General features: G+C 30.2%; 2 protein-coding genes and 1 long non-coding RNA gene across 3 annotated transcripts; 2 read left to right on the top strand and 1 right to left on the bottom strand.

The window, feature by feature from the left end:
- Positions 1–1,132: 1,132 nt before the first annotated feature.
- On the bottom strand, positions 1,133–5,188 carry LOC106668595 (protein OSCP1). The gene is made up of 6 exons (XM_014397492.2): positions 4,956–5,188; positions 3,035–3,354; positions 2,821–2,980; positions 1,843–1,996; positions 1,615–1,785; positions 1,133–1,558 (listed from the first exon to the last, which is right to left on the bottom strand). The coding sequence occupies exons 1-6, from the start codon at positions 5,068–5,070 to the stop codon at positions 1,387–1,389; spliced, it is 1,092 nt and encodes a 363-aa protein (XP_014252978.1). The 5' UTR covers positions 5,071–5,188; the 3' UTR covers positions 1,133–1,386.
- Positions 5,189–8,225: 3,037 nt separating this feature from the next.
- On the top strand, positions 8,226–9,337 carry LOC106668585 (uncharacterized protein C16orf52 homolog A). The gene is made up of 3 exons (XM_014397481.2): positions 8,226–8,458; positions 8,514–8,726; positions 8,830–9,337. Exons 1-3 carry the CDS (start codon positions 8,356–8,358, stop codon positions 9,015–9,017), a joined length of 504 nt encoding a protein of 167 aa, XP_014252967.1. The 5' UTR covers positions 8,226–8,355; the 3' UTR covers positions 9,018–9,337.
- Positions 9,338–11,847: 2,510 nt separating this feature from the next.
- On the top strand, positions 11,848–14,918 carry LOC106668688. Its single transcript, XR_002910278.1, has 2 exons — positions 11,848–12,039; positions 13,430–14,918. It is a non-coding gene; the product is annotated as an uncharacterized LOC106668688 (long non-coding RNA).
- Positions 14,919–16,043: the final 1,125 nt, after the last annotated feature.

A 16,043-nucleotide genomic window follows, 5' to 3' on the forward strand; every position in this document is an offset into this window, starting at 1 on the left:
TTTTGACCGAGCAAACCTCTTCCCCCTCACCATCAATTTTCCTAGCTGAGATCCATGTGATACAACTGTGTACAAGAAATACCTTTTAAATATTTTTTTAAAAATAAAATGGGCTAAAATAATGACAGATATACATATTCTCAGACAGTCAAGCAGCACTGAAAACTTTAGACTTCTCCACCTTCAACTCAAAGAGCCTGGGAATGCCTAACATATCTCTAACTCATCTGTAAATGAACCCAAGAAGACCAAAGTCAACCAAACAAAGATCTTTGACAAAGATTTTGACCTTAGAAAATAATAGATATCCTCAAACCGATTGGAGCAGACCCGCAAAATTGCATGCCCCAAAGGATACTAAAAGCGGAACTAAACAAATGAATGGAGAAAGAAATGATCACACACAAAGTGAATTCATTTGATGCAAAATAATCAAAGAAGTTCCTCAATGACTCAACCTTGAAAATGTACCTATCTACCAGCAAGTACAAGGAAAATAATCAGCATATGCCACCTCAAAATTTGGGCAAAACTGAAACAGAAGCAAACTCCGGCATGAAACAACATACTTTGGAAACCATTTTCTTGGAAGCTGTACAGCCTCATCGGAAAGGCCTGAAAAGTGCTCAACCACCCTAAAGGTAGTGCACTTCCATGGTTGGAAAATAAAGAAGGGACAATTCCACAATAGAGATTTTAGGTTTAGGGTAAGAAAAGGAGTCTAATGTCGCTAGTGACCACTAAAAGGAAGCCAAAACACCTTTTTGCTTCATTATGAAATACTTTTGTCACTGACTGAACTGCAGTTTGATCATCCATAATCCTTGTTATTCCAATCCACCTACACAGTCGCTATCACTAATATCAAAATCTGGCTAAATATGTAGTGAAAATATATGGATTTGACCTTGGATAGAAGAATTATTATCACAAGTATGAAACAACATATTAGCATTTAAAGGTATGTGAAATTGGCTTTCTACATCTTCAAACATCATAATTAGATGTGAAAAATGGCTTTGAATAATGAACAGATTGTTGATCTGTACAATTATTTTTGTTTAAGAACACCTATTTTTATTAACTTTATATAAACATTTTATATTAACTTTTTATAAACATTTAATACTGCATGCATGTTATTAGACTTTCATAGATAAAACTAGATTGAAATTAAAGCAATTTTCAACAAAATAACTTTATTTTTTGAAAGCACATCAGTTTAAGGGAGGTTTAGCCATTTCTACCGTTTTGTAGTTAATTTATATTATCTATAATATTCAAGGAAAGTTTTCGTCTTGACAAACCTTAATTTCTAGTTTAATTAATAGACATTGAAAAGAAATGGCATCACCCTTAAACACCTCGTAGGTTTAAAATTACAGATCAACTCAATTCTTCCATTAAGTCTAATAAATCAAATTGCGACTGATCTTTAGTAATGGGCGGTTGCATCTCAGCTAGAATTTTGTTTAATGCTTCTGTGTGAGGATTAGGTTCAAAAGCATCATCCGTCGTATTTGTCGAGCTGCTTTCCATTTCCATTTGTGTCATACTACTACAGACAAAAAAAACATTAGTCTTTAGGAACAATACAATTAAAAATTGCATTACTTTTGTGGTTGTTCGTTACTGCTGAAAAGTTGAAGAGAAAACGAATCATCAGGTAGTCTGACATTTTCCTGGCCGAGTTGGGCGACAAGAAGGTTGATCTCTTTTCTATACCTTTCCTGACCATCGTAGGATATCTCGCTTCTATCTGAGTCAGTTCTCGAAGCACTGTATCTATAAATGTCAAGGAATGGAAGAAGTTTGTTTTATGTCTTTGTGATGTTGGCTTACATGTTAGTCCCCAACAGTGTGTTCCTTATGCCCCTTAACTCTGTAGATCCTGGCTGGCTTGCTGCTGTGTATTTTCCACCGGAATAAAAACTCAATAAATCTATTGGCAAACCTTCCCTTGAATATATGCGGATTTTTCCTGGTGTTTCACTTCCTGGAAAAAAAAATTATATTTATTCTTTAAATTCACTCTCAGTCTTTCGTTTTACTTTGGTACCCCAACTCACTACTGATGATGGTGAAAAGCCAAAATATGTTTGACATAGCGAACCAGCAAGGATGGGAAGAACAAAATGATTTATAATGGCCAAATTCCTAGCAAGAGTAAAATGAGGGGAACACAGTGACTTTATCATGAACTATTGTAGACCATTGTAGTCAAAATTTTTTAATTCCCTAATGAATATTCAAATTATTTTTTTTTACAAAATAACTACTTTATATGGAGAACTAACTAAATATATATAATTAAATATATTTTTACTTTTAGAATAATATATTTGGCAGGGGCGCAGTAGGCGAGTGGTTAACTACTACTCTTGGCTATACATCCTGCAGTCGTGAGTTCGATCCCCACCGTCGCCTCTGGACTTTTCTGACACCTTAACCCGGTGGCCGAATTGAAAAAAATTGACACGGCACTCATCAATGGAAGGGGTGGGATCAGATCTTAGCGACCCTGAATTTGGTCCCAACCCCCTTCAAAAATGAATTTCTTCGATGGAAGAACACCAGTACAATGGGGGCTCAGGTTCACATTTGTGTTGCGAGCCCCCCGCCCTCAAAATATGGAGCCAGGGATAAAGTACAATAAGCTGTACAGCTCAGCTGTAGTGGAAAAAAAATGGTCTGCAATGACCAACATATAGGTTCTATTAAGTAATTATTTAATAGTATAACATTCAAAATTGACTATATAATTGACAGTATTAATTTGATAAAAATTAATTAACTAAATGGATAAATTTCATTAATTACCATAAAAAAGTTGCAAATTAGTTGGGATAACAAAGCTCCCATCAGGATTTTGAAGCCTCTGTCTTAAAAGAAGGGACACCCTGATCCTCACATCTTGCAAGAAATTCAACAACGAATACCTCACTCTTTGCAATTCGCCACAGGTCATTTGGCCATAGGTCTGAAAATTAAAATCCGTCAACCACTCATATTAAACGAATCAATTAAAACTCACCTTAATGAACATAAAATAAGCAGTGTCTAGCTGTTTTTGGATGATGGGGCAGGTAACCAAGGCTCGAATTGAATCGAGATGGTTTAGCGTAATCAAAACAAGCTCTCTTGGATGGGATGCACTGAAAACCTGCCATTTGAAGACCATCGTCATCAAATCATACAGCTTGTTCATACTCGTCTCGTTAAGCCTCATTATGGAAGCGTGGGCCAAGTCGTAGAAAAGTGACTTGAGAGCGCCTTTGTTGTAAATTTCTTGCGGTTTGAACAGCTCTTCCATGAAACGGTGGTTGAACATGATCCTTACAATGTCATTTAATACTTGAAAAAAAAAAAAAAAAATCAGTAAAGCAACAATGAAAAAGTGAAACGAAAGAATGATTTTCTACAATTCAACCACTCCTCAACATACATTTTCTCATCTATTTCTATCCTTTAGCAGAAAACATTGAAGATGGAGAAATGTCTAAACATAAAACTTAAAAACAGATGGACCTTGATGATCAACACATTAAACTTCAACAATCAAACCAACAAAAGTTCTTTACTTAAATTATTGTAAATTATTTAGGCAATAAAAATCCTATCATTTTGGTCTGCCTATCCTACTGAGTTGATTTATCAGGCAAATTTCAGTAAAGACATCCCAGCAAGCAGACCAAAATGATTTGTAATGATCAAATTGCAGGTTAAAAACAGAATTTTGTTCTTACAGAATTTTGCTATAACATTGATATTTCAGTATTTGATTATTTTCTTGCTTATGCATTTTTATTTTATTATTTTATAATACATCATTGAACTACTTAGCATAATTTTTATCAAGATTTCTTTGTTGATCTGAACGTTGATGAACTGGCAGACCAAAATGATTGGTAACAATCAAATTTCAGGATCATCACCACATAGACAACACTTAGAAGTCTTTCAAAAACATTATTACAATTTTATTTATCTAGTTAATTGTAAAATAATTAATATATTGGAATATTTTTATTATTCTTTTAATAGCTTTTTATTATCTATTATTCTTTTTTATCTTTATATTTGTTATTGTTATTTTTTTAATGTAGTAAGTTTAAGTAATGTTTAATGAGGCGACTAAATGGCGCAAGCCCCATGCCTCCTGAGAGCTACCCACCATGAGAAGGAAAGGGGAACTGGAACTCTTCCTTCTCATACTTTTAATAAATTCTCATTAATTAATATAATTTTAATATTGTGAGATTCATGGGGTCTGCAGATTGACAAACCTGTATTTTTACTATTTACAATTATTTTGGTCTGCATATCCTGACTATTTTCGATTATAAGATGCCAACCAATGTATCATAGAGCTAAAATACATTTAACAGACCAAAACAGCAAGGAATAGGCAGACCAAAATGACTGGTAACAACCAAATTTTAACAGCTAAAGTAACTAATATTAAAAACTATTACTTATTAAATCAATTCCACTTTATTTATTCATTTATAAGAAGTTCATTGACATTTTAATAAAATTTACTATTGTGACAATAGGTCCAAATGACTAAACTTGTCATTATACGTTTACATTTGGATTTGATCACATTTTTTTTACCTTTTATTAAATTATAATTTATTAAATAACCATCTCTCTATTTATTATTTATTTAAAAATAGCAAGTAGATAATAGAAACAATTTTTATCATGAATTGATTGAGTGAATTGGAACAATGCTCTAAAAATTACCAAAAAGCAAAATGTCATTGACGAAAGTTTTTTTTTTTAATTATTACCAATTTCATTTTCTACAATATACTTAAATTAATTGAAAATTATTTTTATTTACATTACAGAATCATTGTTGAATTATATTTTAAAGAAATGTTTAATTCATTTATTTAAACCTGGATTGCTACTAATAATAGATCAGTAAAAGAAAAAAGGCCAAGTACCTTTTCTAGCTTTCTCGATTGCTATGTTCTGAGCACGGAGCCTCTGGTCCAGTATGTAAACCATCTCTCCTCCGAGATTAATGAACAGAAATGGCAATGTATACTGTGTCATCATGGACGAGTTAGCTCCTTGGGCGAAACACGTTAGAAGCTAAACTGTCCACTTGCACATTGATCTGTTGCCATGGGAGCAAAGCACCAACAAAAAAGTTATAAAGACCTAATGAACCACCTCCTTGTATGTATAATTAGGATGAATATTTAACATTAATATGATGGTGATATTAATGGATTGATTATAATAAGTAAAGTGTTGAAAAAAGAATTGATTGAAAATACATTTTTGGATACTTTTTTTCTATAATAACCAATTTTTTAAGTCAAAATTTATTTGTCAAATAAATGATTGGATTCTCTACAGGAAATAACGTAGGATTAGTTTAAAAAAAGATTATTTCTTCATAATATTTATAGGTGAATTAATTAAATTAAATTTCTTGCTTTTATGTTTAAATTTGGAATACCTGAATCATTTTTAAAAATATAAATTAGATGAAAGAAAAAAAATTTCTTTAACTGGAATTAGATTAAGTGGTAAATATATGATATTTATATTAATGGAATTTAAATTTAAAGGGGAATAAATAATTTAGAAACATATTATTAATCTTTCTCTCCTGGATATCAAAGAGTTTTTTTTTAAGGAGAAAATAAATCATTCAGAAAATGATAATGTTCATTCCTTCAACAAATGGATTTATTTTCCATTCTTAAAGATTTAGTCTAATAGAAAATAAATTATTCAAGAATGAATTATTACAACTGCTGGTATAATTTAGAGTTCAAAATATGCTTTAAATAGATAATAAGCAATTAGCAACACAAATCCTTATCACCATTAATATTCTTTAAGCCCTATTTTGAATCTTAAGTTTATCATAAATGTAAAAGAAGCAGACAAGAACTTCCAAAGTTAAAATCTTAAATTAAATTTATTAGAGTTTGTGGTCCGATTGACTGAATAACATTTTTCAATTAATTAATCTTTATATAAGGCATTGGTTGAGATAAAAAAGTTAGTGCCAGTTATTGTACAATTTTAATACCCGGTTTAATTTTTAGTTGTAAGTTGTAAATTAATAATTCTGAATAAATATAATTAGCCAGTGTTTTTAAATTTTTCATCCTAATGTATTTATCATAAATAAAAATTAATAATCCAGAACAAAAGAATAGTCTTTTTTTATTTTGCCAAAATGTGATTCCATTATGGATCATTTTTATTATGTTTTAGGCTTATTTTTAAAAGTAGATTTTTTTAAACACAATCTTTAATTTTTAGCATCTTTTGAGCCATAACCATGCACGATTTTTTTTTTTTTTCGTAACCTTTAACATGTAATTAAGTAAAATAAAAACCACATAAAAAAAGCACCACTAAGTGATTGATACCAGCAATCATATTATAATTGCATATTTCAAAGTTTCAGCCCTGACAAAGGGGATATTCCCTGAAAACTTGTTAAAGGAACAGTGTTTTCATTTTTTTTCCAAAATGGTCTTATCCCCATTTTTTACACAAAATTAACACATTAATATTATTTAGCAGCTAATGGATGGACAAATAAATTGTACATAAGCTCTAAATTTACATTGTCATATTTCCCTTCATCTAGTTGGCAGGAGAAGCAATAAAAACAAAAATGAAGTAAACAATAGACATATCCAGACATTTTATTCAACTAATCCACCACTAAAAATAGAAAAAAGAAAGAATCTGACAAACTAAAACAGCAACAAAAACATGTAGCTGCAGTTCATCAGCGTGCAAGCATCAAGAATAATAATCAAGCCTCCATTCTCTTCAATGCCTTAGCTTTTTCACTCCACAGAAAACTATAGTTCTCTTTATTAAATTGTAATAATTCCTTTATTAACTTTTATTTTATTATTTTTTCACTTTCCTTAGATTCTCAATCTTCTCATCATCTTGCTTATCATTCCGCATTAGGCATGTTATGATCTTAAACCAAGGGAATTAATGTCGTCAGCAGCCTTAACATTCTAAGCATTTATAAACTTAAAGTTTTAATATATTTATATTTCAAATTAAATCAAATAAATGTTTTCAATATCTATCAACTTTTTTCTCATATTCCTTATTCAAACATCAATTTTTTACAGGCACCTTCGAGAGGTTAGCAAGCTAAGAAAACAGGATACAAAATGTGACAGAGTCTGTGACAAAGATGTACGGAAAAGATAAAGTTTTATTTAAAACTCAGAGGCCTGGAGATGACCATTTAATGTTTGTCGGCCCGTAACACATATATATTTGAACATCACTGAAAATGGCTAAATGCTACAATTTTCTGTCCAAATCAGAAATAACTGAAAGCTAGAGATTAATTATATCCTAGGCCTCAGGAAGAAATCTTACAATTGATTTTATTGATCTTTTTTATTTTACTTTTTTAAATTGTTAACCAAGTAAATAATTAGGAATAGTTTAAAATTCATGTTGAAAAGATATATTTCCCAAAAGCTATATGAAAGAAACAATTTTTTTAAAATTTTCTTTATTCCTGATTTTAGAAAGAAATATAATTAGAAAAGAAGCAGTTTAATAAAAAAAATTATTTTTCTTCAACTGCTAGTTAAATTTAGGCATGCTGAGTATTCTTATTTCAGGAAATAAAGATTGTAGTAAAAAATGTTGTTGCTCTTTAATTGCAAGTTAATTTTTGGTATATTGTGGGCTTTATTAAATAGAAAAGAAGCAGTTTAGGAAAAAATGTTTTTGCTTTTTAACCACCAGCTATTTAATAATACATTGAATTAACAGCTAGTTAAATTAGACTAACACTTTTCAATAAGGAAAATAAAATATTTACTTAGTTTGTTTGAAGGTATGCTTTTTTGGGGGAAAATAAATTGACAAAATGTATAAAATTAAAGCATTTTTCTTTTTCATTTTTCAAACAAAATTTAATTTATGTTACAGTTTTCTGTTTTATGAATTTTAATTATTAATTTAAATTATTACAAATTAAATTTAAATAATCCTTTGTGTTAAATATTTTTTTCATGGTCATTTTTTTAAATGGCTTTTAATGGTTGAATGTCTTTTTTTCAGGATATACAGAAATCGATTTAATTTAATGTTAGGTAAATAATTTATTACTATCATCAAAAGAATAATATTTTTAATAAAATGTTAGAAACAAAAAGATGCATATATATTATTCTACATCATCAGTCTCATCTAGGATAAACCAACTGTAACCTCCCAAGAAGGTTAATAATCATCTGTCAAAACAAGTTCTTTAAGGTCTCAATCAGTTCCTTGACATGAATACATTTTTGAAAAAATATTCTTAAGCGTCAACTTCAAAAGAAGATGGACAAACTGACAGTCATATCAGGCTCCCTGTTTCTTGTTGCTGACATATTCGCGATTGTGAGCTTGGCCACACCCGACTGGATCATCACTGATGTTGGAGGTACGTTGTATACTTAGGGGTAATGACAGTGTACATATTGACCTTGCAATTTCAGGTGATACGAGGCTTGGTCTGATGTGGACATGTATGACCGTATACAACAGGCCGCAGGTTTGCTTCACACCCGACCTCCAACCCGAGTGGACAATGGCCCTCATATGCATATTCATCGGCTGTATATGCATTACAACGACGATCATACTTTTGATTACTTCACACTGGGACAGGAACGTCATCCCTTATGCTAGATGGGTCGGCTTTACTGCAAGTAAGAAAAGGCAAAAAAATTTTTTTGTGGATTTGTGATCCATTTTTTGCCATAACTTTCTTTTATTTTTTACGTTTTTAATTCTTGTTTGTTCGAATTCCAGTGGTGTTGTTTTGCTTAGCAGCTGTTCTATTTCCGATGGGATTCCACATAGATGAAATCGGAGGGCAGCCTTATCAACTTCCGAACAGCCACCAAGTCGGTATATCATATATTCTTTTCGTCCTCTCACTCTGGGTTACGGTGATGTCGGAATTGTTTGCCGGCAAAGTCTGCCTCCCACATTTTTGATTAGTTCTTCATTTTATCGGATAAATGTAACTCCCTTAAGAAAATTTTTTTTTGTATTTTCTACAATGTATATATATCAAGTAACAGAGTAACTTATTAATTTGTAAATATTAATTTCCAATGTACAAACTAATTTTCATTTTTTATAAACAATTCCATTAAAGTGACAAATATGTATATATTTTATTTATAACTATTTGTCTATCTCTCACAACATAATATCTTTTGATCGAAATTGATTAAACTAAAGAATCTCATTTATAATTGTGGATTTGTACAAAGTTTATATTCACTGTTGTAGACAAATAAATTTTTTTCCCAATTTTGTTTATTCTTGTGAGAGTTTTCCTAATCTGTAATTCAGTCGTTGCCGGTCATCCTATTCTGCCTTTAATCTGACTGCAAAAGAACCTGGTAGGTATGTTCTTCTAATTCTCAGGGTATAACTTCTAGTATGCTGCCACTAATGTTTTCATTTTGTTTGAAAATTTTGGTGAGGATAGGCAGCCAAACAATGGTCAAACTCAAGTTAGGTCTTTGTCCAAGTAGTCTAAGAAGAAATATGTAGCAATGGGTAGTTTCCCGACTTTTCAGTCGAGTAAGACCTAAGGACACTAGATTAATCAAATTGGAAATATATTCTAGGAAAAGCTCATTTAGACTTCAAAATAAATCTAATTGGATGGGGACTAAACATTTCAGGCATACAACAATAGTAAATAAGATCAGATAACCTTATCTCAAAATGGGGACTGGCAGTATGGAAGGAATCGAAAAGAGACACAGGGAGAAGTGGACAAAATCTACAGATGGCAGACACAAAACGTTATGGTAAAAGAACAATTAAACTGGCAAACTAAATGAGAAGAAAGAAACAGCCACCATGTTATCTTTGAATGCAAAGCAACTGCTATTAGAGATAACTTGTGATATAAAGAAAACCCAGGAAAAGAGTTTGCAGCATCAACAGGGATTTAATACTTCTTAAAAGAAGGATTGATTTAAGTAAGTAGAAGAACGTTGGAGTGCTTGGGGAACATGAAACCCCATTTCCTTGTTTCCTTTCATCATCAACATAAGGAGATATTTATAGGGTTGGTTAGTTTCCTGGTTTTTCAGCAAGCAGCAAGAAGCAAACCGGGATAACAGTTTTAGTACAGGTTAAAGTGGGGGAGTTTGCTTCGGTCTTCTCCAGACAAAATCAATCATTGTCTGATGCCGATTTGTGACCAGTTTGATTCAAACATTATCAAACAAAGGTAGCATATATATATTTTTTTTCTTTCTTTTTTGGCATTAGCCATCGGAAAGTAGCATATACTAAGCATTTGTTTAATGTAGGTTCCCACACCTCTATCTTTTAAGAAATGACCGGCTTGTGCTATTGTCGAGGTTGCAAATCACATGATTTATTTTCTGCAAAACAGAACAAATCCAAAGGAGTCAGAAAACCCCACATTGACATTAAAAAAAGTGTAATTCAAGAAATAGATTAATTGTCAGAGGCGAGGAAACAAAAAGTTTAAAGAACTATATATTTAGGCAATTGAAAGAGCAAGAAATGTATGATTTCAAAATGTTCAATGAAAATCACCAGTCTATTTGAAGCCATGCTAATTATGGCGTTAGTGCTTCAAAATATTTTGGGTACACAAAATATAATATTGTAATTTGTTACATAATCAGACTGTATACGGAAAAGATATCTTCAATAGAGTTCACAAATGGCTAAACACATTTTGTCTATGGTCATTGTTCCAGTCGTATTCATAAAAAAAATTTGTTTTGGTTTGTTTCAAACAAATTGGCTAATTCAGTGTGTTTTAAGCCTAAGGTGGTTCCGTGTACAATGGATAATCATACATAGTGCATAATATACAATATAAGGTTAGACTGGTTTTTTTCATAGAATCAATTACAACGGATAAAGGTGGAGGTTTAGTTGTTAAGATTAGCCAGGAAAGGACCAGACTCTGAAGATACCGAAACAAGTCTGACAGATCAAAATAGCAAAGATAGGCAAATCAGGATGATTGGTAACGATCAACTTTCAAATTTATTTATCCTATCAAGTTTTAATTTGGTTAAAAGTTAAAACCAACCAGCAGGTATTATTTCTTGGTAAAATGTAGTAATAAAATTGTAACATGATTCTATTAAATTATCCCTGTGAATTTTGTCATGTACATTTGGCCTACTTGGGTTCTAAAAGTTAATTTGGGATGGAACTATCAAAGCACTTATGATAGACAGACCAGTGAGAATAAGTTGACTGGGATTAAGATTCAAAATAATTTTCTGCTTTATAATGGAATAATAAAGAAAACTATGTACTTCAACTTCTTGAGATGTGTTTAAAACACTAAAGTAAGGGGCAGCTGTTGCTAAGTGTTCAGCGTGATAGCCCCTGGTTCTTGACTCCGCAATCGTGGATTCAATTCCCACCGTCATGCCTGGTCTTTTTTCTCATGCAACCCTTTCCCCCAACTATTTATTATGAAGATAATCAACGAATAACGGAATCGTACTCTGGCTAATACGCAAGCTCATATGGCCATTAAATAAATAAAAAATGTATTTAACATGCAATTACAGTTTCAATATCCATTTTTACACAAAGACATGCTGTAAAATAGCTTTTAAATTGTATAATTTTTAATTGTGTTCAACAATTGAAAACTAACTAGATAAATAACTAATATTAATGACAATTTTTAAATTTACATTTTTAAGTAAAAAGTACTGTAGATATAATAATTTTTATTAAACATCACAATCTTATTTTATGTTTACAAAATGTTATTTCATGGAAGGATTAGGCTCAAATCCTTTGCTGCCAAACAATAACATGCCTGTTCAAAGAAACTTCAGCTCGTTTCTAAGCTAAAGAGAACGGTTAAAAATGTCAGAAAAAGATCAAAAAAGTAGATATATATTTAACAGGAAACAGTCTCAATTGAGCTATTATGAAGAGGACTTTTATTGCTTCTCTTGCCTTCCTAATGAAGGAAAGTATGACAAGGTAAATTTTCAAATTATACAAAATTTTATTGTTTCGTATGATTTTTTTTTTTTTAATAACTGCTACTATTTTCATTAAAATGTAACTTAGCAACTTCAAACTTAGACGATTTACAGCAAATAAGTTTTGTATGATTTCTCGTGTCTGCTGTGTGGTGAGCTTCCTTGGGCATTTCTGATCATTTCGGCCTCAAACTATTTTGTTTGTATTGTAAAATAGTTTGGGTCTCAGCATGGTCTGGATGAAAAAACAAATTCAATAGTTATTGCCAAGTTTTCGACCTATTTTAAAGTCATCAACAGGGCAAATTAGTCGTAGACCCCTTATTGCGTCAATATTATTTCCTCTGGATGTTTTTTCTCCATATTTACATAACTCTTTGCCATTTATTGACTTACATTTCAATTTACATTTCAAACAGCTCACTTGTACCAATTTGATCCATTTTGGTGTTGTAAAACTGTTTAAATTGTCTCAAGGTAACATTTGATGAAGTCAATTACAGATTTTGCGTAATAAAATCATGCTGAACATTAAAAAACTAAATTTCCAAATTATGCTTGCTTTTATGAATGGGGTTAAAAATAGTTTTAACGAGGAAATGATCATGATTTATTTTACTTTATTTAACAAATTTCACATTCTCACCAATAAAAAATAATAAATCTTAAATGCAGATAATTGACTGATAATAAAATTGTAAAATTTAAAAATATAAGACTATTGTAGTAGCAAAATCATAAAAATCAAACTCACAAACTTTGCATCAGTTTTTTGACCATCTTAACTGCAGAAGATTGTGATAGATAAGGCCTTCAATTATTCTCTTTCTCTTTTTGACCAATAGTAGAAGCTCACTTGGAAAAATAACATAAAAAAAATGAATGTCTCTTTTACCGAAAAAGTCTGTCAATTCTAAGAAAGTTAAAAATACTACAATACACTCTATAAACTAAAATGTTAGCAGCGAATAAAATAAAATAAAATATTATTATTCAAGGTATTCTACTCTGTGTTTTCAAGGAAAAGTGTAAAGATTTCTGTTCATTTTGTCGGCTGAACTCAGACCTTGCTTAGGATGAAAGCCTCAATAAAAACAATAGAAACAAAAGAAAAATAACAAAATTAATCACAAATATTTTTAATTATAATGCCCTTCTGAGTTCAGGAAATTTATAAATGATTGAACTTAACTTATGATTGTTGGATGAAGTACTCGATCTCAGGTACTGGACGAACTTTTAAGTTGATGCTTGTACTTTGCTAAGAATAGTAACTTATAATTAGGTTAAAATTTCTGTTTGCTGCCTGGGTGTTGTATTATGTAGGAGTTCTATTTATTTATTTTTATATTAGTTTTCTTTTCATAAAAATAAGTGATTGTTTTTAGTATCAAACATTTTACGCACTGCTTGGAGGAATTGTGCTGATCGCAAGCATCTGCCTCCTTGGGATCGATTTGGTGTTTCACAAACCAGTTCAAGGTGAAGTCATACCCGAGATCATCCCCGAGACACCAAGACGCCGGCACAACAACACTCCGGCATCAGCGTTCTCGAGCTCACCCGTCCTCGCCCCAATGGAGTTCTGGATTTGATAGTACAAACAGTTTGGTAAAGAGAATAATATTGATAATACAAAAAAGTATTTTATTCTGTATAGCTTTGTAACAGTTTCTCCACACATATATTGGTCATACATTTGGTTTAATATTTATATTTATTTATTTTTGTAAATTACATTTCAGCTTTCATACAAGTCAATTTAAAACCCGTTTTTCTTTTAAACTTTTTAATTTGTTAAATTGTAATTATATTTTGAAGGTATAAGAAGGTATAATCAGAGGATGAACATGCGATGCACTCCTAGGTGCAATTAAATTCAAAAATTCAAAATACCAAACAGCACATTACTATATTCAATAACCTAAATCTATGGATGTTTCCGTCCTTAATAATAATTGTAATAACAATAATGATAATCATAACGATAATACAATTTTTTAAATGCATCAAAATGTTAAAATTGGCTTTGTTTGTTTATATGAATATAAAATACAATGTAAAAAACATATATTTAAAAAAATATTATGTAGTTATCACAAATTAAAATATCAATTAATCAACAATTGAATAATATTTTTAAAAACCTAATGTTATTTTATATATGTTTTTATTAACATAAAAAATCAAATGAGTGATAAAAAACAAAAAGAATGTTTAAATTATAAGTGTATGTCACTTAAGAATAAATTTAGCACCTTTTGCAAATAAAAACAAGTATATTTTGAAAAGTGTTGTACACAACTTTTCTCGTCAAATAAGAGATAAGGGTTAAAAATTAAATTGACTCGCTGGAGCTATAAGCGCTATAGTTTAAACAAAATCATTCATAATTCCATTGTACAATTTTTATAATGATTTCTGCATTAACACCGTTTAAAAATAATTATAAACTATGTAAAATGTTTAAAATGTGAAATAACGTGTGTGCAAGGAAGCTGTCGACGGATTAACATAAACAAAGCTAATGGCGTTAAACTTTAGAATACATTGAGCATTAAATTTACTGGAAAATGGAGAAATCAGCTACTGTGCACTTTACAATTTATATCTCTGCTATAAAAACCTACGTTATGGGAGAAAAAAAGGAAACATATTTACATCAAAATGTCACCAATATATACAAATTTATACAATTTGTCACAAAACGAAGACTTAGTGGAAGCAATATTAAAAAATATAATATATTTTTTCTTCATTTCTTTCATTGTCCCTCATTATAACATTGAACCATAAACTCCCTTTGGGTCTGGTGTATATATTATCCAACCACCTGCTTGACCATAACTTTAACTTTTCATTTTACAGTATTTTCAGGAATTTTGATATTCCATTGAATTGGGAAATTAAAAAGCGTACAAAACAAAAACAAACAAAAAAAATACAAACAAAAGAATATAAAAATAATTTAATAAACTTTATTGAACATATTACTACTAAAAACTGTACAATAACTAAATATGAAACCAATGAAAAAACAAGAAAGAAACAAAGCATATAGTTAAAGTAGTGCAGGTGATTTTTTAAATTGTTTATTATTTTTGTACCAACGTGTTTAATATTCACATTTGTTTTAAATAATGGGTTAGATTTTTATTGCAATGATTTTGAGGTTTAAAAGACACGATTTTCATTAATAATGAGGGCTCATTGACAGCAAACTTACCAATATCAGACATTTCTTTTTGAAATAAATTCAATTTTAAATTTAACAATAGAAATTGATTTGAGCTAAACAAATGAAAATTATATCAAGCAGCACATCAACAGGGCAATTCGATTATTTCTGAATAAAAATCTTTTAATATCGAGGCACAGTGATTTGGGGCTTTTCTATTTAAATGTAGTTCTTTTCTTCATATTTTGCAGAAATTAAAACTTTTTAAAAAATAAATAAAGATTGATTATGTTAATATAAATAAAAAGAATCAACAATTTTATTAGCCCTAATGATGTAGTGTTAATTAAAAAAAAGAAAAAAAAGAGAAATATTGTTTACAACCAAGTCAACATTCATAGTTTGACTAGCGTGTTTTTAAATATTATTTTATCACTTTAATAAAATTGTTTTAAATTTTAAATCCAAGTTTAGATTTTTAGTTGAAAGGCAAAAAATCCAATTGTGTAAATATTATTAATTTTTAAAAACAGAGATTTGCATTACAAGATAATTGGCAATCTTCTAATTCCAGTCATCTAACAATTTGTCTATTCAACAAATATTGTTTAAGTCGTTTCTTGTTGCACTAAAATTTTAATTTATATAAGTCAACTACATACAAATTCGAATGAATTCGTAGCCCCTCATAAGAGCACTTTTTTAAAGATCCCATTAAATCAAATCATTCATAATACCCACACAGTTGTCAGGTAATGCCATTGTGTGTGTGTACTATAATGACAACAACACTTAGAACTAATACCTTCTTAAGTAACTACAAG

Source organism: Cimex lectularius, unplaced genomic scaffold (assembly GCF_000648675.2).
Source record: "Cimex lectularius strain Harlan isolate CLEC.00 unplaced genomic scaffold, Clec_2.1 scaffold7, whole genome shotgun sequence".
In the NCBI taxonomy this organism is placed as follows: domain Eukaryota; kingdom Metazoa; phylum Arthropoda; class Insecta; order Hemiptera; family Cimicidae; genus Cimex; species Cimex lectularius.

Excerpts from the sequence above, each read along its gene's own strand:
- LOC106668595 (XM_014397492.2), bottom strand. The coding sequence starts at position 5,070 with ATGATGACACAGTATACATTGCCATTTCTGTTCATTAATCTCGGAGGA. Across the intron at positions 3,355-4,955 it reads AATCGAGAAAGCTAGAAAAG|TATTAAATGACATTGTAAGG; the intron begins GTACTTGGCCTT and ends TTTTTTTTCAAG. Across the intron at positions 1,559-1,614 it reads AGTAACGAACAACCACAAAA|TAGTATGACACAAATGGAAA; the intron begins GTAATGCAATTT and ends TTTTGTCTGTAG.
- LOC106668585 (XM_014397481.2), top strand. The coding sequence starts at position 8,356 with ATGGACAAACTGACAGTCATATCAGGCTCCCTGTTTCTTGTTGCTGAC. Across the intron at positions 8,459-8,513 it reads GATCATCACTGATGTTGGAG|GTGATACGAGGCTTGGTCTG; the intron begins GTACGTTGTATA and ends TTGCAATTTCAG. Across the intron at positions 8,727-8,829 it reads ATGGGTCGGCTTTACTGCAA|TGGTGTTGTTTTGCTTAGCA; the intron begins GTAAGAAAAGGC and ends TTCGAATTCCAG.